Source organism: Vidua chalybeata, chromosome 16 (assembly GCF_026979565.1).
Source record: "Vidua chalybeata isolate OUT-0048 chromosome 16, bVidCha1 merged haplotype, whole genome shotgun sequence".
Classification (NCBI taxonomy): domain Eukaryota; kingdom Metazoa; phylum Chordata; class Aves; order Passeriformes; family Viduidae; genus Vidua; species Vidua chalybeata.
In genome coordinates this window covers 13,444,377-13,470,534 of record NC_071545.1, presented here as the reverse complement: position 1 = coordinate 13,470,534, position 26,158 = coordinate 13,444,377, and the positions used below count along the sequence as shown (strand labels likewise).

The 26,158-nt window shown below is 48.9% G+C and overlaps 3 protein-coding genes across 4 annotated transcripts in view; 1 reads left to right on the top strand and 2 right to left on the bottom strand.

The window, feature by feature from the left end:
- Nucleotides 1-426: 426 nt before the first annotated feature.
- Nucleotides 427-7,709, bottom strand: ARPC1B (actin related protein 2/3 complex subunit 1B). Its single transcript, XM_053957475.1, has 10 exons — nt 7,510-7,709; nt 5,115-5,188; nt 4,323-4,427; nt 3,448-3,670; nt 2,811-2,918; nt 2,317-2,523; nt 1,684-1,759; nt 1,405-1,601; nt 862-952; nt 427-724 (listed from the first exon to the last, which is right to left on the bottom strand). Exons 2-10 carry the CDS (start codon nt 5,176-5,178, stop codon nt 686-688), a joined length of 1,110 nt encoding a protein of 369 aa, XP_053813450.1. The 5' UTR covers nt 5,179-5,188; nt 7,510-7,709; the 3' UTR covers nt 427-685.
- A 1,833-nt stretch (nt 7,710-9,542) lies between these two features.
- ARPC1A (actin related protein 2/3 complex subunit 1A) lies at nt 9,543-25,346 on the bottom strand. Of its 2 annotated transcripts, none has more exons than XM_053957473.1 (10): nt 25,199-25,346; nt 21,896-21,977; nt 21,038-21,142; nt 18,388-18,610; nt 16,652-16,759; nt 13,675-13,887; nt 12,419-12,494; nt 12,044-12,237; nt 11,033-11,123; nt 9,543-9,942 (listed from the first exon to the last, which is right to left on the bottom strand). In XM_053957473.1, exons 2-10 carry the CDS (start codon nt 21,957-21,959, stop codon nt 9,904-9,906), a joined length of 1,113 nt encoding a protein of 370 aa, XP_053813448.1. In that variant the 5' UTR covers nt 21,960-21,977; nt 25,199-25,346; the 3' UTR covers nt 9,543-9,903. The 2 variants fall into 2 exon arrangements, with proteins under 2 accessions (XP_053813448.1, XP_053813447.1); XM_053957472.1 differs by having other exon boundaries at nt 21,896-22,000; nt 25,199-25,288.
- The window catches only part of KPNA7 (karyopherin subunit alpha 7), a 49,559-nt gene continuing 48,743 nt past the window's right edge, over nt 25,343-26,158 (top strand). The window contains exon 1 of the mRNA XM_053957467.1: nt 25,343-25,418. The gene's annotated coding sequence lies outside the window, so the exon portion shown is untranslated. The remainder of the gene's footprint in view (nt 25,419-26,158) is intronic.

Below are 26,158 nucleotides of genomic sequence, written 5' to 3'. Positions count from 1 at the left end.
TACTGAGGACTGGAGCAGAACTCAAATGTCACTGTCACTCTGGCAGCCAGTGCTCCATTCCCAGGCCATGGGAAGGTGCAGGATTATCTGAGGAGCCCAAGGTCTCTGAGCTGGCTCCAGGTTTGGGAATTGCCCACCTGACAGGACTTTACCAGGGAATTCAGAGAATGGGAAACCTGTGCTCTCTGCCCACTTCCATCCTCTGCCCTCCCTTTTGCCTAACACCAATCCTGTTTTGAAATGGTGCTGAAGTGGGGAATGGAAAAGTAACATTCCCTTTATCCCCATAATCCCAATTCCCCCTCAGGAGTGGTGGCAAAAAGGATGTGACCACCTGTGGTGAGATGTGGCACAGCACTGTGATCTGCCCTGATCACCCCTGTGTTTGCACGGAACTTGTTCTAAAAAAGTGCCAAAAAACCCCCGTTTTGATTTATTCAGGAAAATCCTTTATTTACTATTTCTCCAAGCAATGTATGACCAGCATCGGGAAGGATGGTAACAAATATAGTAAGAAAAATGGTTTTCCTTGTCTGGAAACAGCCACCAGGGCTGGCTGGCAGCAGGGACAGGCACTGGTGGCATTGTGGCCGGGTCGTGTGGCACAGGGGAGTGGCAGAGGGCAGCAGGCAAGGGGCAGAGCAGGGGCAGCTGGAAGCTGGGATGCCCTTCCCGGATGATTCCTTCATTTGATCTTGAGATCCTTCAGCACCGACTCCAGGCTCTGAAATGAAACAGGAGGGTGTTCATGAGCTCGTTGCTTCCCAAAGAAACTGGAGGTGGTTGGGGAGCTGGAAGGGGGGAACTGGGATGGCTCAGTGCTGGTACTCCCAGCCTGAGGGGTCCACGGGGATTCCTTACCTTGACATCCCAGATGCTCATGCCCCCATCCATCCCTGTGGTACAGAACTGGGAGCACTTGTCCTTCCCACCAGCCAGCACCGAGATCTGGCTGTGGGTGCAAAGAGGGAGCAGCAATCAGTCCCAGGGCTGAGCCCTTAGGGCTGGCACTGGGGCTCGACTCCTTCATCTCCCCCACCAGTGCAGGAAGGCACTGGGGATAGACAAGGATGCCTGGGGATACCCAGGGATGCTCCAAGGATGCTCCAGAACCGTCCCAGCTTTTGGGACTAGACCTCTCTATCTCCCCTTCCCACATGCAAGGATTCTCTGGGAATACCATGGGGAACTCAGGGATATCCAGGGCTGTCACAGCTCCTGATGTTGGAGCCTCAGTTTCTCCCTCCCACTTGCAGGGATGCTCAGGGACATTCTGGAGCTATCCAAGGATGTTCCAGGGCTGTCCCAGCTCCTGAGCTGGATAGCAGCACACCCAGGGGATGCTCAGGGATCATCACCCCCAAGCAGCCCCCGAGGTGACCCCAAGCCTGCCCCAGCCCACACCTGATGCTGTTCTTGTGCAGGGTGTCCAGGCTGGCGTTGGCCGTGTCCGAGCTCGCTTTCTTGTCCAGGTTCTGGAAGCGCTCGCGGGCGGTGAGGCCGCGCTGGGAGCTCTGCTTGGGGACGTCCAGCTTCCCCCCGAAGGTCAGGACTCCCTGGCTCTCCTCGTAGGTGAACAGCATGGGGCAGCAGTCGTGGCCCTGGGGAACAAACCTGCCCTGCTCAGCACCCCCCGGCCGGCTCCAGCCGCAGCACCCAGCCCGTGGCCCCGGCCGGACTCACCGCGGCCACCAGGCTGTTCTCGGTGATGAAGGTGACAGCCAGCAGGGGCAGGGTCTCGGTGCACAGGGAGGCAACACTGCGAGGTGTGAAACACGAGCTGAGCTTCAGCCTCAGTGCTGAGACTGGCACAGCTCATCACACGGGTGGAAACACAAGGGGAGACACCACCTCCTCCACCCGTGCTGAGCTGGGGATGTTTCAGGGGTGTCCCACGTCCTGGGCCTGAGCCCTCTGTGTCCTACACCCAGGTACAGGGATGCTCAGGGGATACCCAGGGATGGTCAGAGATACTCAGAGATACTCCAGGGATGCTCAGGGATGGTCAGGGATACCCAGGGCTGCTCCAGGGCTAACCCAGCTCCTGAGGCTGAAACCCTCTACCTCCCCCAACCAAGTACAGAGATGCTCAGGGGATACTCATAGATTCCCAGGGATGCTCTAGGGCTAACCCAGCTCCTGAGGCTGAACCCTTCCATCTCCCCCACCCATGTGCAGGAACACTCTGGGATTGCTCTTGGCCCAACCCAGATACCTGCATCCCCGTGTTGGTTTGGGGGGTCAACCCCTGCTGCCACCCCCAGTACAGCCTCCCCCAGTCCCCTCAAGCCCCCTCCTGTCCCCAGCCCTGCTTACGCCATCTTCTTGCCGGCGTCGGCGAGGCACAGGGTGCTGTCGTGGCTCACCCAGGCCACACGGGAGCCACTGGCTGAGAAGCAGATGCTGTGCACCCACCCACAGCTGCTGCTCGATTCAAACATCAGCTCCCCAAAGGGCATCTTGGAGCCCCAGGGCGTGGGGCTGGGCCGCTCCTCCACCTCCTTGATGTAGGCTGAGAAGATCCTGGGAGGGGGAGAGCCTTGCATGTGTCCCTGGATGCAGGATCTGTGCCAACTTCATCCCTCCCCCTTGCCTCAACTGTGCGACTCAGTTTCCCTGGCAGAGCCTGTGGGGTGCCCCCCTACCTCCCATGGGTGCTGTACCCCTGGGATGGTCCCCAGAGCTCCCTGCATCTCCCCCGTGCTCCATTCCCTGCTCCAAACAGCACCGGGGGTGAAGCTTACCCCCCAGTCCATCCTTGGGGATCTCCCTGCATGAGGCTCCCCAGTCACCCAACCCCTGCTCCTCACCTGCACTTGAAGTCACAGGAGCCAGCGGCCAGGAGGACGTTGTTGGGGTGCCAGTCGAGGCTGAGCACCGTCGAGCGGATGGGCTTCTTGATGTGCTTGCACACCCACCTGTGTGGAGAGGGGGTGGCAGCAGAGGGGCAGCATCACCATCCCCAGAGCCCCCCTGGGATTTTGGGGAGCTGGCTGATGTTGGTCAGGGCTCCAAATGCGCCAGGAGCTGCCCTGGGCCACCTTCCTGCAGTAGCAGCTTGGGCATGGGGAGTCCATCCCTCCATTTCCCCACCTGTCTCCACCTCCAGCTCCTCCAGTCTCTTATTTCCCAATCCATCTGCCATCCATCCATCCATCCATCCATCCATCCATCCATCCATCCATCCCTCATCCATCCATCCATCCATCCATCCCTCATCCATCCATCCATCCATCCATCCATCCATCCCTCATCCATCCATCCATCCATCCATCCCTCATCCATCCATCCATCCATCCATCCATCCATCCATCCATCCATCCATCCTTCCATCCATCCATCCATCCATCCATCCATCCATCCATCCATCCATCCATCCCTCATCCATCCATCCATCCATCCATCTCCTCTCTTTTTCCCTCAGGACAGACCCACTCAGAGCCCCACCAGTCATTCTCCTGCTCGAAGTAGCAGATGGAGATGAGGCGGGAGCCGCTGCCCACAGCGAATTTGTTCTCCTTGGGGGACCACTTGACGCAGCGGGCGGCGCGGTTGATGCGCAGGATGACCAGGGTGGGCTTCCAGACGTTGCCCTTGAGGGTCCACACGTAGGCGTTGCGGTCGGTCCCGCACGTCACCAGCCGGTTGCTCTCAGGGGCCCAGTCGATGCCTGGAAGGCAGAGGGGGATGATGGTGGCCCATGGTGGCCCAGGGAGCCTCGGGAATGGGAATGGTGACACTCAGGACTGGGGGGTGTCTGAAGGTGTGGTTGTTCTGGGTGGTTTCTGATCCACAGCTCCTCTTTGTCCCACACCATCCCTCCCACATCAAAGCATTCCATGTCAACCCATCCCACCCCATCTCTCTCATCCATACACCTCATTCCACACCATCCCATCCCGTCCCATCCCGTCCCGTCCCATCCCATCCCATCCCATCCCATCCCATCCCATCCCATCCCATCCCATCCCATCCCATCCCATCCCTCCTATATATCCATCACCCATTCATTCCTAATTCCACCCTACCCCATCCCTTCCCTTCCCATCCATCCCACATCATCCCAATCCATCTCACCCCATTTCTCCCATTCGTCCCTGTCCCTTCCCACCCCTCTCTCCCTCCTTCCCTCCACCCCATCCCTCTCCATCTCTCCCATCCCATCTATCCCACCCCTGGCTGCCTTCAGCTGGACACAACCTGCTCCACTCTCCTCCACCCCTGCACAACCCCCATCCACTGTGCGCCAGTGCCACGAGCAGGGCTGGGAGCAGCTCTGGGCACCATCCGTGTCCCTGTCCCCTCTGCCAGCTGTGACTCACCTGTCACCTGCCCGTTGTGCTCCTTCAGCTCGTGGACTTTGCTCCACTTGGCCCCATCCTTGCGGTAGATGTGAACCTCGTGGTTGTTGGGGCACAGGGCGATCTCTGGGGGGTGACAGTGGCCAGGGCAAAGCCCTCCCCTGGGTCACAGGCTCCGCAGGGCCAACCAGCACCCACCCCCCCCCTTCCTGGGCTCCTGGTCCCCACTGAGCCCCAGCTGCCTGGGGGGGAGGGTCCCACCAAGCCCCCCAGCCCTGGTCCTGCACTGCCCTAATGCTGCAAATTGTCCCTAGGGGAAGGGAGAACCGCACACCCCACAGTCATCCCTTCCCTACGGTGTGGTCCCATGGGGCTGGTGGGATGAAACAGGACAGGATGGGATAGGATGGAACAGGATGGCTGGGGGTGCACAGCTCCCAAATCCAGCCCCATCCCGCCCCGCCCGCCCGGCGCTCCGGCCGCAGCAGAGAAAGCCCTTTTTGTTCTCCCGCATCCCCCGGGCCGCGCTCGGGAAATGCCATCGCCCGTGAATCACCCGGCTCTGCTCCGCGTCCCTCCCTCCCCGGCCGGTGCCTCGGGGCTGGACGCTCTGCTGGCACCCCCGTGCCAGGGGGACACAGGGGGATGTGCAGTCCCAGCCCCCAAATCTGCCCGTGGCAGGATCTGCTTCCCCAAACCCAGCCCCAAGCCAGCTCTGCCCCGCCCCGGAGCATCGCCCGCCTCGGGGATGTTGAGCCAGGATTGTGCCTGGGGATGTCCTTGGGAATTTCGGGGTGCCCCAGGCGTACTCACGGGTGCGGTCCTTGTTCCAGGCATGGCAGCTGATGGGCTCCAGCAGGAAGCTGTGGTAGGCCATGGCTCACGGGCTGGGGACAGGGAGAGACCCCCAGGCTGTCAGGACATGCTGCTGCAGCCACAGGGACAAGATCCCAGCCCCACAGAATGATCCTTCCCACTGGGATCAGTCCTGTGTTGCAGCCCACCATGTCTCTCCTCTGCCGGGGAGAGGGTTCTCCTGAGGATTTCCAAGCTCAGAAACTGTCCATTTCCAGGAATTTCTAAACCCTGCTGTCATCCTGCTCCAGCTGGCTGGAACTTGCTGGGCAGGAGCTGGCTGGGGACACAGGGACCCTGGTGCCAACAGCCCCATGTGCACCCCTGGGGTCCCACCACGGGCAGCACCTCCTCTCTCCACTCCAACAGGGCCAGATTCACTCCCTCCTTCCACACCTCTCATTTAGGAAGAGCCAAATCCCCATGGAGGCCCTTCCATCCCATCAGTGCTCATCCCTCAGGACTGATCCCTTCTCCTGGCCGAGCTCCCACCATTCCTGCTGGTCCCAGGAATGCTGCCATGGGATGGAGCAGTTTGCCCCAGAGGCCCCTCCAGGTGCCACGAGAGCGGGAAGGGCTCGGAGCAGCGTCACAGCCCCTTGGCCATCCGGCCCAGGGAGCGCAGGGATGCAGGGAAACACCTCACCAGGGCGTGGCTGATGACGGGAATTACTCACAGCCTGCTCTCGGCTATTTTGGGAATACGTCCCGTTTTCTTTGGCAGCTAAAAACTCCAGGGGAAGGAAAAAACGTCCCTCTTAGCAAAGCTCCATCCCTGGGCTGAGGAAAAGAAAATCTGAGGAGCTCCATCAGCTGCCTTCTGCATGTGGAGAAATTCCAGTGCTGATGCAGGACAGCCCCGCTGTCACACAGCCCCTGGCCAAGGACGTGGGCCGGGATGAGGAGGCAGCTGCCCTGTCCAGCCCCGCCGATCCCCTGGGATGCAGCACAGGGTGTCCCAAGGAGGGTACAAAGCTGCTGCCACCACGGCCTCTCCCTCGAGCCCTGCGGATGGAGCAGCACCACGAGGGACGGACAAAACCATCAGCGACGGGGGCATTGCAAGAGATCAGGAGAGGGAAAACGTGTGAAAAAGGGATTTGGCTGAAATGGGCACCGGGCTCAAAGGGCTCCCTGCAGGAGGGAGGGGAGGCAGGACCGAGGTGCGTTCTGGCTTCGACACTAAGAAAACAGCAATACTTTTACTTTTTCCGTGGTTTGGGAGCTCAGAGGCATGAACTTTCCTCCCTGGGGGTCCCCGCTGCTCCCTTGCTGAGTGCCAGCCCGAAGGGACGAGCTCAGCCGCCGTGCCAGGGACGGAAGTCTTTGCCAGACACGGGAAGGAGTGAGGGCTGCGGGGGCCCGGGCCGCTCCCTGCAGCGGGTGCTGTTTTATTTCCCCCACCGCCCCTTTAGAGCCAGTTCCCCGCTGGCTGAGTGACCCACGGGGGCTCGGCAGCCCCATCCCCAGCCGGGAAGAGCAGCAGAGGGGCTGTGGTTACATCCCTCCCCCACCCCTCCAAACCAGGGGCTCTTGAGGGAGGAAAATGGGAATTTTCCGAAGGCCAGACAGGGCGGGATTGGGAGCTGGAACAGCTCCGTTATCTCCCCGGCCAGTCCAAGCAGTTCGGAAACATCCTCGGAGGAGATAACCAAACCTTGGCAGAGCCGAGTGCCGGGGGCTCCTCCCAGTCCCGGGAGGAAGCCACACACCAGAGGAGCTGGGCTTTGGGTTTTTACGAGCCTGGCGGGATGGCGGGAGGAGGGTTTGCACCCAATGAGGATCCTGCTGGGAGCTGGGACCCCCTGAAACTCTCCCCGGACACTGTGATGGACCCCTGCACCACCAAGACCCCAACACCCACCCCCGGGAGCCCCTCTGCTCCCTGCGGCAGCTGAAGGGTGTCACCCCACCCTGCTCCTGCCAGCCGGGCTGGGGACACCCGTCCTCAGAGTCCAGGGCTGGTGGGGGGTACCCCAGGAGCCAGCCGGGCCCCGAGGGGACACCCCCGTCCCAGGGGAGGACAGATTGCGGCAGCTCCGTCCCTGCCGGCACCAACCCCGAGGGGACCCCCACAGGACGACTCTTTCCACCCCCTCAGAGCTGTCAGACCGCCGGCAAGAGAAAAAAAAAAAACCCTGAAACTTGCTGACAAAGCTGGGAGAAAACCCCAAAACATCCAAAACGCAGCGACAGCGAAACTCGCAGGGGGCAAGGGGCTGCCTGCACCCCCCTGACCCCAGCCCGGGGGGACCCCCCGAACCCTCGAGCAGGGTGTGAGCGCCAGGAGCGGTGACAGCCACAGCCCCACGGGACAGCCCCGGTCCTGGCGGGCGGCAGAGCCCGTCCTTACCTTGCCGGGCAGGGCGGGCTGGGCTCAGTTCCTGGACGGCGGGGCTCGTTCATGGACTCTGGGCAGTCGACACGAACGGAGCCCGGAGCGAGCGGCGGGAGCTGTGCCTGCCCCGCCGAGGCAGCCCGACTTCCCTTTTCCTCTCCGAGAAATGCAACCACTTCCTTACGTGGGCGTTGGGGGAGCGCAGAGCAGCTCTGCGGCCGCCCTGCCCCTGTGCCTGCGGGCCAGGCCGCTCCGGCACCGCCGCACGTGGACGGGCCCCCGGCCCCGGGATGCTCCCGGCCGCTCGGTGGGACGTGGGCACCTCGCCCTGGGTGCTCCAGGGAAGGATACAGCCAGGAGAACAGAAGGGAAGGATCCCCGGCGTCTCCCTCTAGCAGCGGGTGTTGTTCACCCCCGGCCCCCGATGCGTTTCGGAGGGATGGGGACTCCCTGTGCTGCCTGTGCTGGCCCCCAGCAGGGAACAGCCGTGCTTGGAGCCCACCCGGGGCGAGGCGCTCGTCGGCATCGCCTCCCACGGCCGGGGAGATCCGCAGGACCCCGCGGAGCCTGGATCCGCCCGCCCTCGGCAGCAGCTGCTGCTGGTTCCTGCATCCCGCAGAGCCCAGTGGGACCCAGTGCCAGGCCGGCCGTGGTCACCATGCCTGGATCCCCACGCAGCAGACATCCAGCCCTCTGGTTTTATCACCTCCTGCTTCAGAGCAACTAGTTTTTATCCCATTCCCGCCTGGATGCACTCAAGCCTTCCCTCCTGGGCATAGGGATGCACTCACTCACCCCTTCCCTCTCTGCTACCCCCCAGATCCCCTGACTGCAAGAAATGAAACACTCATTATTTTATGTATAGAAGGGAGAGGAAATTGTGAAGCCAAGCCTGACTGCCAGGGGAGAAGATGGGAGACACAAGGAAACCAGAGAAGGATCCAGTTCTGTGATGGAGAACAGTGGCTGCCACTCAGAGCTGATCTTCCACAGTAACAGAGCCGAGAAACGAGCAGGGTATGAAGCAACTCTGGTTCCAGAGGAAGTGGTAAATTTAGTCATTGGGGTTAAGACACTTCTGCATTTTCAGCAGAAATGACAGTTTTAAGCTTTGTAAAGCAATGCCACGAGCCAGTTAATCCCCTCAGAGCACAGCAAGGCAGCAGCACAGGGAGGAGGAATACACCCTGTGAATAAAGCTGTGTGCAAATGCCTCCGTGAGCTCCTGAGGCTCGGAGCTGAACTGCAAAAGGAACCTGGGGACAAAGGATCAGCACAGAAGCCAGACCACGCTGACACCTGCAGCTTCATTTGCCCACTAGCTGTTATAAATACAGGATTTTATGGGTTGAGAGCTCAGCTCTAACAGGACACAGAATCCCAGAACCACCAAAGGTGGAAAAAACCTCCAAGTTCATTAAGTCCAACCTGTGACCAATCCCCACTTTGCCAACCAGCTCAGAGCACTGAGTGCCCCATCCAGTCATTCCTTGAACACCTCCAGGGATGGTGATTCCCCAGCCTTGAAGTTTCACAGACTTACCAAGAGATTTGCTTTTAATTTGTCTTCCCCAGATGAGGCTCAGCAGATTTTTGTCTCACTTTCCACACAGAGCTTTCCATCCTGTCCCACAGGCACTGCCCTGGGAGCAGGCTGGGGACCAACCCCAAAGACAACTACAAATAATTCTGGTCACTCACCTTTGGAAAAATGTCAGTCACTAAGCAGACAACAAAAAAGACATTCAGGTTAATTTGCTGTTGTTATGGATTAAATGCAAGGCAGACAGAATGAAGAGAAGTAGGATAAAATCATTCATCCTCCAAAATCGTCACCTCAAGGGAAGAATTTGCCTGGAAGAAGCTCATCTGAATCTTCACATCCAGATCATCAGAACTCCAGGTCTGTCAACTTTAGAACCTTTCAGTTAAGATGAACTTCTCCTGCTTTAAGGCCATAAAATATCAGTGCAGGGTTTTCCCCACTCTGTCTCTCCTCCAATTTCCTTAACATCCCTTTTTTAATCAATAAACATCAAAACAAAGAATGAGTTTTTCTCTTTTTTATTATTATTATTATTATTTCTAGCAGACAATTTACATAAAATTCCCCTTTTAAGTTAGTGATTCATAACTTCTTGCAATAAACTACTTAAAGAGCAGCTTTGGTAAAGAATGGAATGAAACAACCAACCAAAAAAAAAAAAACAACAAAACCAAAACAACAATCACAGCTGATTTTGAAACCAACACAATTCACCAAATTTAGATTCAAAAGAAAATCTGCCAAGCTGTATTTTCTCAGTGTTTCCAAATATTTCACCTTCCTCCTCCCTTTTCAGGTTTGTGCAGATGTGGGAGCTGCGTTCTGTCAAGCAGTTTGTCCTGCTAGATCATGGAAATCCATCTTTACATGATTCGTAGCCCTTGGATGGAGGACTCTAAAGTCTTGAAGGAGAGAAAAAAAATCTTAATTACAATCTGCTGCTGTAGCTTGGGCTAAATAATTCAGTGTAAATGCTAAAAAAAAAAAAAACAAGCAAAAAACATCAATATTTGAAATTAGACTCAGTCACAGAATCCCAGAATGGTTTAGGATTAAAGCTCATCTCATTCCAGCCCCTGCCATGGCAGGGACACCTTCCACAGTCCCAGGTGGCTCCAAGCCCTGTCCAGCCTGGCCTTGGACACTTCCAGGGATCCAGGGGCAGCCACAGCTGCTCTGGGAACCTGTGCCAGGGCCTCCCCACCCTCACAGGGAAGAATTTCTTCTTTAAGCAAAGGATTTCTTCCTAATGCAAGAGCCAGAGGCCACAACAGTCGTTCCTTTCAATCTCAGGCATGTACAGGCCAATCATACAGACCCAAAAACTGCAATAAAGCAGCTTAGAGACCTCAACTTCTTGTTTGACTGCTGTCCCCAGCAGAGCATTCTGGCACCACAGAGCACAGACAATCTGTTCTTTCCCTAAATCAGATCCCACATCCCAGATTTGGGAAGGCCAACAGGGACCTCTGTTGGCCAGGCCTGAGCAAAGCAAGCATGGGCATTAATACATCCTTTTAGGATTTTCAATACTGTATTTTCCAGCTGTTAGAGACAGCTCCTTGGGTAAGTTAATTCTGAGAGGACAGGACCATGTTCTGCAGCAGGGCAATGAGCAGAGCCCCGTGGGATGGGAGAAGGAAGAGGCAGGGGTTCGTGTTGTACGAATTGCTCCAGCCCAATTGTGGCTGAGGCTGGAGAATGAAAGAATTAAGGGGATTCCTACAGGGACATTAAGTAATTCTATTAAAAATTAAGTCTGTATTAGCACCATCTGCTTAACAAACTGCATCTGCATTTATGCAGATTCTTGGATCAGTTTTTCTTATGGATTTCACTAATGGTTTTGAATATTCCAATCTGGATTTCCTGCTGCTACTAAAACCTGGCTTGAGGCTGAGCCCCAGGAGTTGATACTAGAGATTAAAAAAAAAAAAACATCCACCACCCCAGCTAGTTGACAGAAACATGGTAGTAAAAGCACATTTTTACCTTAAAATCCCAGATGGTCATTGCTCCATCGATGCCGGTGGTGCAGAATTTCCGACAATCCCGTTTGTCAATCTCATAAATAGACACTTGGCTGCAAACAGAGAGTGAGAGCTCCAACACCCATTCCAGAGAGCCAGAAAACTGGGAAATTTGGGTTGAATTCTACTCCTACTCTTTGGATGGAGACATGACTATACCAGAGCCTACACTAGATTCTTGGTAGAATGCCTCAGAAAAATAAGCCAAGAAAAAGATGCTGATAGTTCTTTAATGGCTTGGTGAGACAAAATGTTTTCCTTGAATAAAGAGAAATTGCTCAACATCCCTGGGGATCACATGGTTTTTTTAATGCAAAGATATTTTACCCAATTAACCTGAATGAATCTTTTTTGATTAACAGAATTGTTGAATGGTTTGGGGTGGAAGGGACCTTAAAACCCATCCAAGTCCCACTCCCTGCTGTGGGCAGAGACACCTTCCACTATCCCAGGTTGCTCCAACCTGGCCTTGAAAGCTTCCAGGGATGGGGCAGCTACAGCTTCTCTGGGCAGCCTGTGCCAAGGATCTCCCCACCCTCACAGGGAAGGATTTTTCTGTATGTTTAACCTAAATTTCCCTTCTTTCAGTCTGAAAACAGTGATACATAATAAATAAATACACATGGCCGTAACATCTGAAAAAGGAAGGTGGGATGTGAATTTCAGGTGGATTTTGCTGACTGGATTTTGCAGAGTGCCGCCAGCCTCCTGGGAACTACCCACATATTTGATAAGATAAGCTGTGTCCAAGGTACACAACACATTAACCACGAGCAAACAGCTGCAGCCATGTCAATGATTAACCAGCAGCCACGTAAATCCCAGAAACAGAGAGCTGCTAGGGAAAGACCACAAGGAAAAAAGAGTATCAGCTACACCCTTCTGGTACAGCAAACCTAAGGGCTTGCAGAACACCCTGGGAAATGGGCATGGAGAACATTCCCTGCCCTGCTCCTGGCAGCAGGACACTCACGTTATACTGTTTTGGTGCAGTGTCTCCAGGGTGGTGTTGCGGTCTTCCGTGGTGGCTCTTTTATCCATGTTCCGGAAGCGCTCCATGGCGGAGATGTTGCGCTGGATGCTCTGTTTGGGAATGTCTAGTTTGGAAACGAAGCTCAGCAAGCCACGGTCGTCACAGTTGAAGAGCATCGGGCAGCAGTCGTGGCCCTGCAACCAAACACCCGTGAGGAAACACCACCTCAGCATTCCCAGCCTGCCCTTCCAACACGCAAACACTGGCACCAGGGCAGAGCTTGTTTAGTATTATTACTAACTGTGCAAAATATGGGGTTTTCTCCCCCTCCAAAACACGGCAAAGCTCTGCAAGGAGGAAATAGCAGACACTTACAGCTGCCACCACGCTGTTCTCGGAGACAAAGGACACGCTCAGGAGTGGGAGGAACTCTGTTTTCAGCTGCGAAACCCTGAGCACAAGGACATTTATTAGAGGGATTCAATGAAACCTCTCATTTTCAGCTCTAACAAAAAATAGGCACCGTTCCCACACAAGGATTGTTGGAAAAGTCGAGGTAGCTCGCCTGTCCTGTGGTGACAACAGAAGGTTGTGATTTGCAATAAAAAGTTTCAGCCTAATGAAAGTGTGCTGGAAGATTTATAACAAAGCCAAGTATTCCAGGTGAAAGGCTAACATTACCAAAATTGTATAAACAGGGGCAAGAGTTCAAAAGGAATACCCCCCAAAATGTCTGCTTTGATGAAGATATTAATTTCATTTGAATATAAAAAACACTTGAAATGTTGATGCTTGACATCTTTGCAGAGGGAAAATCCCTGATGTTCATTTAAGTCAACTTTTGCAATTTAATGACAAATAAAGAGAATTCTTAAACACTTTCTAATTAATGATATTCCCTGCCAGGTACTTATACAACTGTACTGATCAGAACCACAATTCAAAATTAATCCCAGCAATGTCTGGATGACCCCAGAGACTTCTGCTACCAAAACATATGGAGAATCTCATCCTTCCTGGCTGGAAAGCCAAGGACACTGCAAAGTTATGCAGATCAAGAGGAGCAGCAGAAGGAGCAATTGTTAGTAAAGTATTTTGTTGGATTGGGAGGTATAAGTTGAAACCTTGCATCAGCAGCATCTTAAGGACAGATGTTGGAATTAATATTTAATGAACTTATTTTCCAGATTCTGGTTAGAGATGTGGTCTTAGTGCTGCAGTGAGCATGTTTCTGGATTCTCTTTGAATTGGGAATATTGTCTGGAATAATGCTTGGAGTATTTTGTATTTCAAATATTGTTTTGAAAAAGGAAATATTGTTTCCCTGGTTACTCAGTGGAACATACCTTTTTTCCTAAATGCCTCTTTCCCCCCCCCCCAAAAAAAAAAACCTTGCTATACCCTCACCAAAGGATTCTTACAAAGAATCAAAACTCTAAAATTTGCAGAAACAAACCTTATTTATATAATATTTATATAAGCCTCAAAGAGACTCCTAGAACCTACAGTAAAACAGGCAACAGAGGCACGAGCTTGCGAGCCCAATATTCCACACAGAACCACGGAATCATTAAGGTTGGACAAAACCTTTAGGGTCATCAGGCTCACAGTACCAGCAAGGGGATACTCACATCATGTTTTTGGAGGCATCAGCCACTGACACGGTGCTGTCATGACTGACCCAGGCCAGGCGGTTGCCGCTGGCGGAGAAGCTCACGCTGTGCACCCACCCTCCACTGCCTGCGCCCCCAAATTCCGACATCAGCTGCCCAAAAGGCATCTTGGAGCCCCAGGGTGTGCTGGCTGGCTTTTCATCCACTTCCTTAATGTAAGCAGAGAACACCCTGCAAATGAAAAGATTTTGGTGTGAACAAAGAGAGAACGAAGCTCCTGGGAGCATGGGGTGTGTTTCGTGTTGGAAGGAGAGAGATGTGTCCTGATTCTCCCAAAATAAAATATTTTGGTGTCTTTGAACAAGCCTGGAAGCAGCATGCTGAGAGAAAGCAGCAGTACAAAGCACACAGGTTTCTCATAAATGCTGTTCTTGTAGCCCTCTCCCTTTTTTTCCAGAAGATGGCACAAAAATACAAGTTTGTCAGTGCATTTTTCCCCGTGCCAAGATTTCCCTTTCATCCTTTTGCAGCGCTAACAGCTCTCCAGAGTCAAGCCTTCAGTTAGAGAAAACCCAGGAATGGCACAGTATAATTAGAATCTAATACAAACACCTACAAAATTACCCACTTTTTAAGAACATTCCCGTTTTAGCAGGATTTCAAAGAAAGAAATGTGATGTTCTAATGCCAGCAAAGGAGCTCTGAGCCACCTTCTTCCGGCTCATTATTGCAAAAATGCCTTGAAAACCTGAAATACTGCAATGTTTTTATAGGGTTTTTTTTCCCCCAGCACTACAATTTTTAAGGAATGTTTAAATAGAAAGCCTCCCCCTTTCATCAAATTCCTTCTGCATGATTCAGCCATGCCACAATATGGTGTTCTTGACTGTTACCATGGAATTTAATAGGATGTCACAACCATAAGATTTGAGTCCATTGAACAGGAGGAGCAAGGCAGCTACACCATGCTACTACCAGAGGAAAAAAAATATCAGTATAAATGAAAAACTGTAATCAAATATTCATGGTTGCAGTCACACAGAAACAGGAATTATTTTATAGTGAGTTGAAGAAAATGTAGCTTCCCCTTCCCTGTTTTTTGTATCTTTTGTATGTCTGGGGTAAGCACTTCCAAAGGTTGCTATATTCAGCTTATTTCAATAAAGCTGCTCATTTGGAATGAGAAGGGTTTAACTGCAGCTATATTAGGTATGGATTTTCAGGGAATTAAGTATGGATATATATTTGGCTCTATTAGTTTAAATATAATCTAATGATAATCCCTTAAAAATCTGAATTTTATAGAGCCACCTAAAAGGATGGTCTCTTAATGTATGGAAGTAGGACAAGATGTTTAAAGCAGCAGCCTTTGACACAAGGCAGGAAAATCATACCTAAGTAGGGAAGACCTTGAATTTAACTGTTAATTAAAAATATAAGAAGTCTTCCCCCTTATAAAGTCTCCCTGTCTTTTAAAACCAAAACCACCTCAGCCTGAAGGCCCCAGCCTCCAAAGAATGTTGGGAAATGACTTTCATTCCCTCAGCAAGAACACAAAATAATACTTATATGGTGCTGGTAGCTACAGATACATATGTATTTCAGATAAATACAAGGGGAGCTCATTTGTCTTGGCAAAGCACCAAAAATCTCTGCTGAATACCCAGCAATTTGCAGCCTCCTGCCCTCCATTCCTTCTCCAAAATGTTTCCCACTTAGCTGCTTATTATGTGGTAGTGGCTCTGGCAGATCCATTTCCTAATTTCCATCAGAACAGGTGCACACTCCAGGTGTGGAATTCTAGAGATCTGTACTCATAATTTACAAAAGATAATAGTTTTTCATGGTTTTGGGGAAGAAACAATCCTACAATCCCAGAATGGTTTGGGTTGGACACACACACACATTTCAGGTGACCTATGCCAAAAGCCTGAGGTCCTTTATGAAACCAAATTTAAAAGCTTCCACATGTGAAAAGTAGCTGCTTCTGTTTCACATCACCTATTTTGTGACAAGAAGTGAATACATACAGTTTATCTAATTTAAACTGTAAATAAGGCAGGAAAGAGGAGACTACTCTCCCCTCTCTTTCCCTGCTTCCATTTAACATCTCTCCTTATATGAAAAGGTATCAAAGGATGGGGTTTAGATGTGAGAGTTTCATTCTGAAATAAGGAATGCAATAGTCAGTCCCACCTCCCCCTCCCACTCCTCCTTAGTAATTTTTAGTCCACACTTTGAAGCTTAAAAATTGCCCTATTACATAAAGAATTTAAGAAAAGAAGCTTTCATTGTCATTCAAGGTACAAGTGATTAAGTCAGTGCAGATTCAAGTCAGGCCCTGCAGACTCCCCTGCAGTGACCCCAAGCACAGAGCAGTTTGCAGGGCCCATCCCTCACACTGTAATTTCACTATCAGTTGCTAAATCTCCCCCATCCATCTCTCACACCAATCTGCCTTTAACAGCCTTTTTTTTTCTTAATGGTCTTCAAAAATCTCTTCTATTGTGTTGAGTTGCAGGTGGATCAATTCCTCGATTCTGCTCCCCACAGGCAAAGGGGAGGAAACAAGGAACTCAGAGAACAAAAAGATGGGATAACACCTTTGGAAATGACCAGTTACTCTGAATTTTGGAACTGCACCATTAGGGTATTGCTTTTTAAACTCTAACTAGCAGTGTTGGTGTTCTACAAGATGACACCTGCTAATCCAACTTCAGCCTAATGACCAGCTCTCAGCATAAATGCTGTGTAATGCTGGGAAGGAACCCAGCAATTCCCCAAACTCAGGTGTGTCCCTCAGCAGATCCATGCTGGCTGTGCAAAATCAGGACACAGCAGCACCAAAGCCAAGGCTTCTCAAGCTGGATATTTTATTTTGGCACCAACAGCAGTACACAATGAGCCACCTTTTATTCTAATAGCATCACCATACTCAAGCTACTGATTTGATCCAGTAACCCAAACTGTAGATAGATATTTCAGGTTCTCTCACCTGCACTTGAAGTCACAGGATCCTGCAGCCAGCAGGACATTGTTGGGGTGCCAGTCCAGGCTGAGGACAGTGGAACGAATGGGCTTTTTAATGTGTTTGCTCACCCACCTAAAATAAAACCAAACCAAAACAAGACATACATTTTATATGAACATATTTTACCTGATTCCCACAAATCCATGAAACACTCCTCAAAAAGATCACTCCCTGTCAATGGCTAAACACATCAGTCTTGGAAAAAACTTAATGTCCAAATCTTTCACATTCTTTTGTGCAGTCTGTGAACTTTATGGCTAGCTTAATTAAACTTTCAAATATTATGAACAAACTCATTAAATATGCATCTCCTCAGCTAAGTCCTATTCCCCTTCAAGCTGATTTTTATAATGCATCAGATGGAACTCCTTGATGTGAAATTTGCCCAGGAATTGCCAGGTCTCTTCCCCCCAGTGAACATGAGGTCACCTGGGACTGTGACACTGAGCTAAGCAGCACTATTTGCATGGATCACCAAGCACAAGTCCTTCTCCAGTCCTTCCAATGAATTTTATAGTCACATCTCTTGCCTATTGACTTTTTTACTGTTCAAAAATACAATAACTATAAAACACAAGAAAATGGGGGACTGCCAATGACCCAACCAGTGCATTCATCTCAATTATCTGCAGTGCAGTGCAAAGTGGTCCTGCTGCTGAATTCATCAATAGTGGCCTAAATATGTCCCAGCAGATTTGGTTTATCTGAACTATTTACAAACTAGGAATGAAATCTATTATTCACTTGATGGACTTTGGGATGATGCTGCTTTTTCTTTGATTTTAATTCCATCAGGCACAAGTTTTAAGGCTCACAATTTACAAATTATATTTCTTTAGCATATGGAGTCTTGATTCTTTTGCAGACAAGTGAGGCAGAGAAAAAATATTGATAAGTGAATATGCTGAAAAGCATAAAAGTCCAAAACAATCTTTAAAATGTATTTTGCAGATGGTGTCATTGTTTTTCATCTCCACATGGCAGACTGCACACAGAACACCTGTGTTTTTGTGGCTGTTTATGCAACCCAAAGTAGGAGATACTCCACACACTGATTTCAGCTACAGATGATACAGCAAATGTAGCTCCAACATGTGCAGCTCAAAGGGAGAAGATCAGAAACATTAAGTTTAGATGCTAAAATGAGAAAAATGTTAAAGGTGAAAATATCTTTGTGATATTCCTATGTGAAATCTATAAACTGTGGTAAAAGTACATGACAAAATGCAGAACAGGTCGATGACAAGCTCAAACATCTTCTAACAGATCTCCCTGGAGATGTGACAGAATGACAAGAAATGGCCCAAAAGAATAGATACGGGAGAAAGATTCCAGTGAAAATGTCTTCATTCATTCTGGCATGAAGAGGGGGAAGGAAATATTTATCTTTTTTCAACCACAGAGTTGTAGTAATGAAATCTTTACTCTGCAGAAATTCTTGCACTTTCAGAAAAGCAACATATGTTTATGGCAGTCAGGCAGAACACATCCACGCCAACTTGTACTGTCTGAAAATAGGCAAAGTCAAAGGCCTTTAGGTGCTACAGCAGAGTGAAGAATAGAGAGAAATTTTTTCCCTAAACGTTAAAGTCCACAAAAGAACTGATGAGGCCATCCCTCTACATTTCCTGAACATTTTAGGAATTAGTAAAATACTTCAGCTTTCCCATGCCGACCTTAAAGATATAAAACCAGCTCACCAGTCATTTTCAGACTCAAAGTAGCACACAGATATGAGTCGAGCTCCACTGCCCACAGCAAACTTGTTCTCCAAGGGAGACCACTTGACGAAGGTGGCGGCACGGTTGATCCTGAGGATGACGAGGGTGGGTTTCCACACGCCGTCCTTCTGGCTCCACACGTAGGCGTTGCGGTCGGCGCCGCACGTCACGATGCGGTCGCTTTTGGGAGCCCAGTCAATACCTGCAAGTGAAGAGGTCACAGGAATTCATTTTCCCCTCATGCTGTTAGCTTTATGTTAAGGCAAAGAGGAGATCACCTCACAGCCCTCTGTCACGGAATCCCAGAATTGTTTGTGGTGGAAAGGACCTTAAAGATCATCCAGTTCCAACTCTGTGCCAGCTCCCATTCGCTATCCCAGGCTGCTCCAAGCCCCATCCACTTGGACACTTCCTTGGACACTCCCAGGGATTCAGGGGCACCCTCAGCTTCTCCAGGCAATCTGAGCCAGAGCCTCATCACCCTCACAGGGAAGAATTCTGCCATTTATCTAAACCTAAATTTGCCCTCTTTCAGTCTGAAGCCATTCCTCCCTGCCCTGTCACTGCAGCTCCTGACAAACTGATCACTTAGACAGTTATTACATCTCTTATTCTCCACGAGCTGTGAGCGATACTTGTTTCTCCCTGTAGCTTTCATCAAAACTGCACATCCCAAATTCCCAGATCCCAGGGATTTGCTGGCTGAGGAAGCTCCGAGGGCTGGCCAACAGGTGGAGCTCTGCAGACCGGCCAAGGCCTGTCCACCAGCACCCTCCAAACCTCTGACTTCTGCAAGATCCCTCTCAACAGCTGAAACTCAGCAATTCTGAAAGTGCACAACCTCTAACAACATTTTGTGCTTGCTGCCAGACTGCAGCCATGATCTAAAGTTTCGATAACAGGGATTTTTGGTTAGATGTTATCAATCTTTACGTACTGACACAATCCTTATGCTTTTTCCATGCCTATTTAAGCTGTGCCACAAGAAAGGTTTACCAAGAAAAAAAAAACAAAGTCAAACAATAAAATAAAACCTTTGATAAAGCTGTCAGTGCTTCTTTCCCCTCCTAGGCAATGAAGGATGTTCCCAACTGGAAAGTCTTATGGGAACATTATTTTTCATCTTTTTTCTAGCTTCCTTTGGGAAGCAGTCCTCAACTCTCCTGCCACAAATTATCTATCAGTGGTTTTCCATTACTACATTCAGTATTAAAAACATCTCTTAAGCTCACAAACTGAAAGTGGGATCAAAGCTGTAGAAAGAATTTGTAATGTTATCATATTATTCATACATTGTTTACTTCAATATACATTTATGCTTAAAAAGTGAAGAGCTTGGTAGTCTGAAACTACAGTTACAGGAGTCCTAGCAGTGCCTTTGAAAGAGGGACCATCCTGCCTCTCTTTCCTTCTCCTGCCCACCACCTGCTCTCACCAGCCCTGGTGCTGTTCTGGCTTAGACCGAGTTCAGATTTTTTAGCTTAGCAGAAAACAAGCTCTTCCTGTGAGTGAGTAGAGGCAGCTCACCACAAACCTGAGTCAGGAGAAGGACCTTGATCCCCTGTGATCAGGAGCTGCAGTGGCAGCAGCTGACTCACTCCTGTCAGGGGTTACAAGCAGTTTGATCAGTGGATCTCCTGTGTGTAACCACAGCTTAACTCCACTCTTTACAACCACCACAGCATTTCATACTCCAAAGGTACACACTGTGCAGGAAAGCAGGGAGAGCTCTTTTCCCTAGTCATGAATATTTGGCTTCTAACACTAACAAGTACAAGTAGAATGTCTTGGGAGGACACACTTAATTTGTAAATGCAGCCCAAGTGACTCTTCACAAAGAAGCAGGGACAGTTGTGCTCTTGGACAGCAAGAATTGGAAAAATTGAATAAAGTTCCTGCAAAATGCTGTTGGACTGATACTTCTGCCCATTAATGAGCTGACAACAGAATTTGCTGCTTTGGGTCAGTGCTTGTATTAATTATTTTAATTTATTTAAGAGAATAAAGCCCTTTTAAAAATATCACCATGGGGAAAAAAAACTCCAGTAATATAAAAGACTGCCACAGGATAATCACATTTTTTAAAATAACACCTTGTGACCCAACATGGCAGCTCTTCTTAATTTTCATTGTGGATGTACAGGGCCTGCAATAAATGTGCTCACTGACCGTCTAAGCCCAGGTCTGAGCACTTCAAATGTTTATACAGTCCCTAAAAAAGGGTATTTATTTTTGTTGGAAACCACAAAGCAATTCTACAGTCGCATACTTGATGAAATTTTAGTACTAGCACTTGAAAGGGAGCAGCATGCATCACTGTGACACAACCAGATTACTTCAGTAGACTGAAAATGTGTTCTCATTATGTCATTAGGGATGAAAAATAAGCCATAGATAAGAAAAAATGGCTCAGTAGCTCCACTGAAATGTCTGGAAATGAGGTAGGGCTTCTCTTCCTAACACTCACTGCATGCAGTTCAGAAAACTGCTGCAAGGCTCCATCTAAGTGGGAATGCCAACCTATAAAAAGATCTATTTACTCAACACTTGCAGATTTTCTGTTCAGAATCTCAACTGGAGAAAAGAGGAGGGGTTGGAAAACTTCACATCTGCCTCAGCACAATCTCACCTGTAATGTGCCCATTGTGTTCCTTCAGCTCGTGAGCCTTCACCCACTGGTTCCCACTCTTCTTGTAGATGTGCACTTCATGGTTATTAGGGCTAATGGCAATCTCTTGAAGGAAGAAATAAAACAATCCAATTGTACAGAAGGCTTTTTAATAGCAAATGCTATATTTGGAAAGATTTTTCCCATCTAAAACCTCTATTCACAAATTTGAGAGCGTTACATGGGCTTTGTAAACAAAGGGCCAAAATCCCTGGAAAATCTCCAATAATTATGGACAAAGAATCATGGAATGGTTTGGGTTGGAAGGCATCTTTAAGATCATCCAGTCCCAACCCCCTGCCACGGAAAGGGAAACCTTCCACTATCCCAAGTTGCTCCAAGCACCATGCAGCCTTGGGCACTTCCAGGCACAGCTTCTCTGGGAATCTGTGCCAGGGCCTCCCCACCCTCACAGGGAAGAATTTCCTCCCAAAATCCCATTTAACCCTGCCCTCTAACAGTTTGATATTGGTACACATACCATGGTCATGTGTACTCTGCACAGGAACACAACACATTTGGAACACAACAATCCACATTATAGAGAAAACTTGGCCAAGAGGCAAAGCTTTGTGGAACACCAGGAAGACTTAATTACTTCCTATGTCAGAGTTCAAGCAACAGGCTTAGAAAAGCTTAGATTTGGAACACTTGTGCTTTTTGGACCAGAAGTAAAACATTTAACATGTAGAACTATGTATCTGATCACACCTTCCCTAAATGTGACCCAGAACATCACAAGATCAAAAACTGACAGCAGAAAGAAAATAGCAATTGAAAAAAAGATAAATTAAAAATGAAAATGAACTTATTACTTACGAGTACGGTCTCTGTTCCAGGCATGGCAGGTGATTGGCTCCAGCAGGAACTGATGTAGAGACATTCCGAGATAAAGAGATTCCTATGTTGTAAAAAGTGAAAAGGCTGAAAGGTGTAAAATTGAAAACAAAACGCTTCAAAATGAGAGAATTAATAAAACCAAGTTAACCTTCAACATTTACCAAGCATCTTCCAGTGCAGTGTTACAATTTATTTACAGATCACAACTTAATAAATACGATAAGGCTGCTCAAGAGCTGCCTGTAGCACACCCCCAGATATTTTCAGTGGGATGATGGATTTGCATTGTCCTGCTTGTGTCAGCTAATTGCAATTGTCCTGAAAGCCAGATACACTTGCTTCTTTTTGTAGCCTCACAGACAAGAGAGCAGGTCTTCAAGAAAGCTAATAAACCTATTAATTTTACTAAGGAAATGGAACAATCGAAAAAAAAATAACTATCTAGGACAAAGGTCAGTGAACTGATTCTAGAGCCTGACTTGTATCCAGGCTCACAGGCAGCACTACAACAAAATCTTTTTTTCAGGAAGTCAAACTGATGTGTAACTGTGATCTGCTGATATATTATTTGATAAAATCATTTATATGAATCCTACAGAAAAATCACTAAGATTAGTAATTAACTAATTAGTAATTTCTTCAAATTAATTCTAGCACTGAACTGTTTGGTAATCAGGCTTCTGCCCCATGAAACTCAAACACTAAAACAAGCTGCATCACTGTAGTTTGTATTTGGTTTAAAAAAGGCTAAATACCTACTTTTTTCTTGTAACTGATGGCTGTTACAAGAGACAGTGCTGAAAATATGCAATTGGAGGCACATCCATCCACAGACACAAAGTTGTTTAAAATGTTTTTATTATATTATATTATCTTCCATCCATTTATGCTGCCTTCGGTTAATATAGGGCATAGAGTAGAATATTTTTGAAATTAAAATATTTTAGACGTTAAAAGTATTTTAGATACTGAAATATTTTAGGTATTAAAATATAGTATTCTATGTGCTGTATTAACCAGAGCAGCATAAATGGATGGAATATAACACCATAAAAACTCAGGGTCACCTGTAATAATAAAAATGTGCACAGTTCAATACATCCAACTTGGACTTGTCAATTCCTTTCTTATATTCCACTAACTTTCACAGCAATTTATCACTGCCTGATGGATCAAAGCATTTTTACCCCCACATATCCATCTTTAAAGAACTATCTCCGTGATGTCATTGCGAGACATCCACACCCATTACAGCCTGGAATTACAACATACCCAAGTATGGCCATGTTAGCAGAGGGTGGAGACTTTAGGACAAGGTAGGAATTTGGAAGCAAACAGGAAATGAATGGCAATCCAACAGAAACTTGGGAGTGGAAGAAGGATGAGTATGCTCTTAGGGAGCCTCAGGAATTACTATCACACCATCAGTTTAACAAATACCTTGAAAGTGCTGGATCTTGGAGCAGAGGTGAGACAGTATTTCACCAATGCAAGTAACTGGAGAAACTTTTTATTTAGTTTTTTGTTTAAGGAAATCGAGCACTGTTTTTCTAAAAATACACAAATTATGGGTGCATTTCAAATGTACTTGAAATACAACTTTTAACAATATGAACTTTTAGTCCAGCTCATAATTTTAACCAGCACGATTTTCATGGTTCTTATAATAATCAAATTCCACCAATCAAATGACGTATTAAATACACACAGTCCTAGGCAAAATAATTAATTATTCTTTGTTAATGTGAAAATGCTGCCATAATCTGGGTTACTTCTGCCCTTGGACATCCATCATTTGAGATTCCACGTGTGGAAGCAAAACACAACTGCAAAGTGCTTTTTCCAGGATCTTGCTTTAGCTCCTGCCAACATTCAGTAGCAGCACATTTCCATATACAGGAAAAGTTCAAGAGCTGTTCCACCAACAAGGAATGCTCAGCCTTTGCTACTCTTTCTGAAATAAAATGTTAAAATATCCACTCTCCTCTCCCCAAGGAATGCAGCTATTTTGAAACACTTTCTAATACAACTGTAGTATTTTATTCACAGATTGGCATTACATATGAAATATGGTCCCACTCTAACTCTTAGTTCAGGTATTTATTCTCAGCTGTTCCTAAAACCTATCCAAAGTTGTATGATCCATTCCTTCCCATTGATTGAATTACCTGAGCTCCACAACTGGCTACAAGCCACCTTTTTCCATTTTGGTTTGGTTACAAACCCATAAAACACAACAATGATGATAACCTCAAAAGGCAGTGCTGTCTCCTGATAGGCACAGTGATATTTTCTTTGGGAAGATAAATCTTGAAGAACATTTCCAGTTATATTTATTCCTTACTAATAGACTGACAAAATCCAGCTTGTATTTCACTAGGGAAAATGCTGCTGGATTTATAATTCTTGATAACCTCAATGCCTTCCTGTCATCCAACCCCAGAATCTCACATGGGGAAGATACTGGTATGACTTTTTACCAAGTACTTAATGCAGCTCTCCCTCAGTTTTATTTTAAATGGAAAGCAACTGACTTTGTGTTTCAATAAATATTTTAAAATGGAGAAAAAAAAAAAAGGGCAATCTTGCACCTTTGTAGAGCAGTTCTTTCAGTACAAGGCCCGAAAGGATGGAGGTTGGGATGTACAGCACTCAGCTGCTGTCACCTCTTCTGGGGTGAGAAATATATGGTGAACGGTACTTGCTCATTCCTGGACAAACAACTAGCCAGGATACGGACTCAGAAGTGGGGACGGAATGTTTGTGTGTGACAGCAAGAAAGGGATCTTTTAAATCCCTTCCCATTCTCGGAGCACCTACATCACTTCCAAACACCTGGAAGCCAAGCACCTGCGATGAAGGACAGCCTCCCAGCACCGCCACTCCCTCCCAAATCACTCAGCGCGCATTTCCCACGGGGGTGGCTCATCTCGGGCACCTCCTGACACAAGACACCGTCAGCACGGTAAAGCCGCCGGGATGCGCACGGATTGTGGGCTGCGGCCCTGCCAGCACAGGGCACGGCGGGGGCCGTGGGGGGTACAGCGGGGGATATGGCGGGGCACAGCGGGGGAAATGGGGGGCACCTGCTCGGGCCCGCCTCTCCTTGGCCCCTCAGCGCGCAAGGGTGAGCGGTGCCCACCGCCTCACCCTCAGCGGGGCGTCCCCAGCCCCTCGGGGCAGCGATGCTGCGGTGCCTTCCCCCCCGCGCTCCGCTCACGCCGGCGGGCCCGCAGGCTCCCCCCCCGCCCGCCGCCCATCGCTGCCGCGGCCGGGACTCACCTGAGGCGGCGCGGGCGGAGCGGGACTCGCGGACTCTGGGCAGTCAACGCGACTCCGCTCCGGCGGCGGGAGAGGCCGAGCGGGCCCGGCTCTGACACGGGCGGCAGGAAACGCGCTGGGCGCCTGCGCCGCCGGCCCTCCCCACACAAAGGGCGGGGCGGCGCCTGCGCGGCCCCTCAGGGCGGGGCGGCGCCGGCACGGCGTTGAGGAATTTGACGAGGTAAGGAGGCAGGTTTAAGGTCATAAAATCCGGCTGTCAATGCACCCCCGCCGCCATAAACCACATCAGCCAAGCGCCTCTTAAACGCTTCCAAGAGTTGTGAGTCCACCACTTAGCTGGGTGAGCTGTCCCAGTGTCTGACCACCCAAACAGTGGAAAAAAAAAAAATTATAACATCTAACCTGACTGTCCAGTGTGTCAACTTAAGGCCATTTCTTTCAGTCGTCTCACTGCAGGCACGGTGGAAGAGGCTGGATCCCACCTCAATACACCTTCCTTTCAGATCTACTACTGTAGTCAGCCTGGAGGACAAGGAAAAAAAATGGGGAAAAAAGAAGGTATTTCCCCCTACCCAGTTGTTTCTCTGAGGAGAAAAAAACAAAAGGTGTGGTTATTAATTGTTCCCAGTAGATGAGTCCCAGAATACAGAGGTGCCACAATTTTGGACACATGATGAGATTGGGGTCCCAAACAGCAACACTCATCACCCATCCTACAGGATACATCACAGAGAATTTATACCGGTATAATCACCGGTGTAACGGAGACAAAATGCCACAAATATGAGGGCAAATAAATCCACGTTGAGTTTCCTTGGGACTAACCAAACCCAGTTCCCTCAGCCATGGCTTATAAGGTTTCCTAGACCTTTCATGAGGCTTTTGCCCTCCTCTAGACACACTCCAGCATCTCAGTGTCCTTTCTGAAAGGAGAGACCAGAACTGAACTCAGCACTCGAG

Coding starts and splice junctions, on each gene's coding strand:
- ARPC1B (XM_053957475.1), bottom strand. CDS start 5,178: ATGGCCTACCACAGCTTCCTGCTGGAGCCCATCAGCTGCCATGCCTGG. Junction 4,428..5,114: donor CTGGAACAAGGACCGCACCC/GTGAGTACGCCT, acceptor GTCACCCCCCAG/AGATCGCCCTGTGCCCCAAC. Junction 2,919..3,447: donor TTCGAGCAGGAGAATGACTG/GTGGGGCTCTGA, acceptor CTCTCCACACAG/GTGGGTGTGCAAGCACATCA.
- ARPC1A (XM_053957473.1), bottom strand. CDS start 21,959: ATGTCTCTACATCAGTTCCTGCTGGAGCCAATCACCTGCCATGCCTGG. Junction 16,760..18,387: donor TTTGAGTCTGAAAATGACTG/GTGAGCTGGTTT, acceptor GTTTTATTTTAG/GTGGGTGAGCAAACACATTA. Junction 9,943..11,032: donor TGACCATCTGGGATTTTAAG/GTAAAAATGTGC, acceptor CTCTCCTTCAAG/ACTTTAGAGTCCTCCATCCA.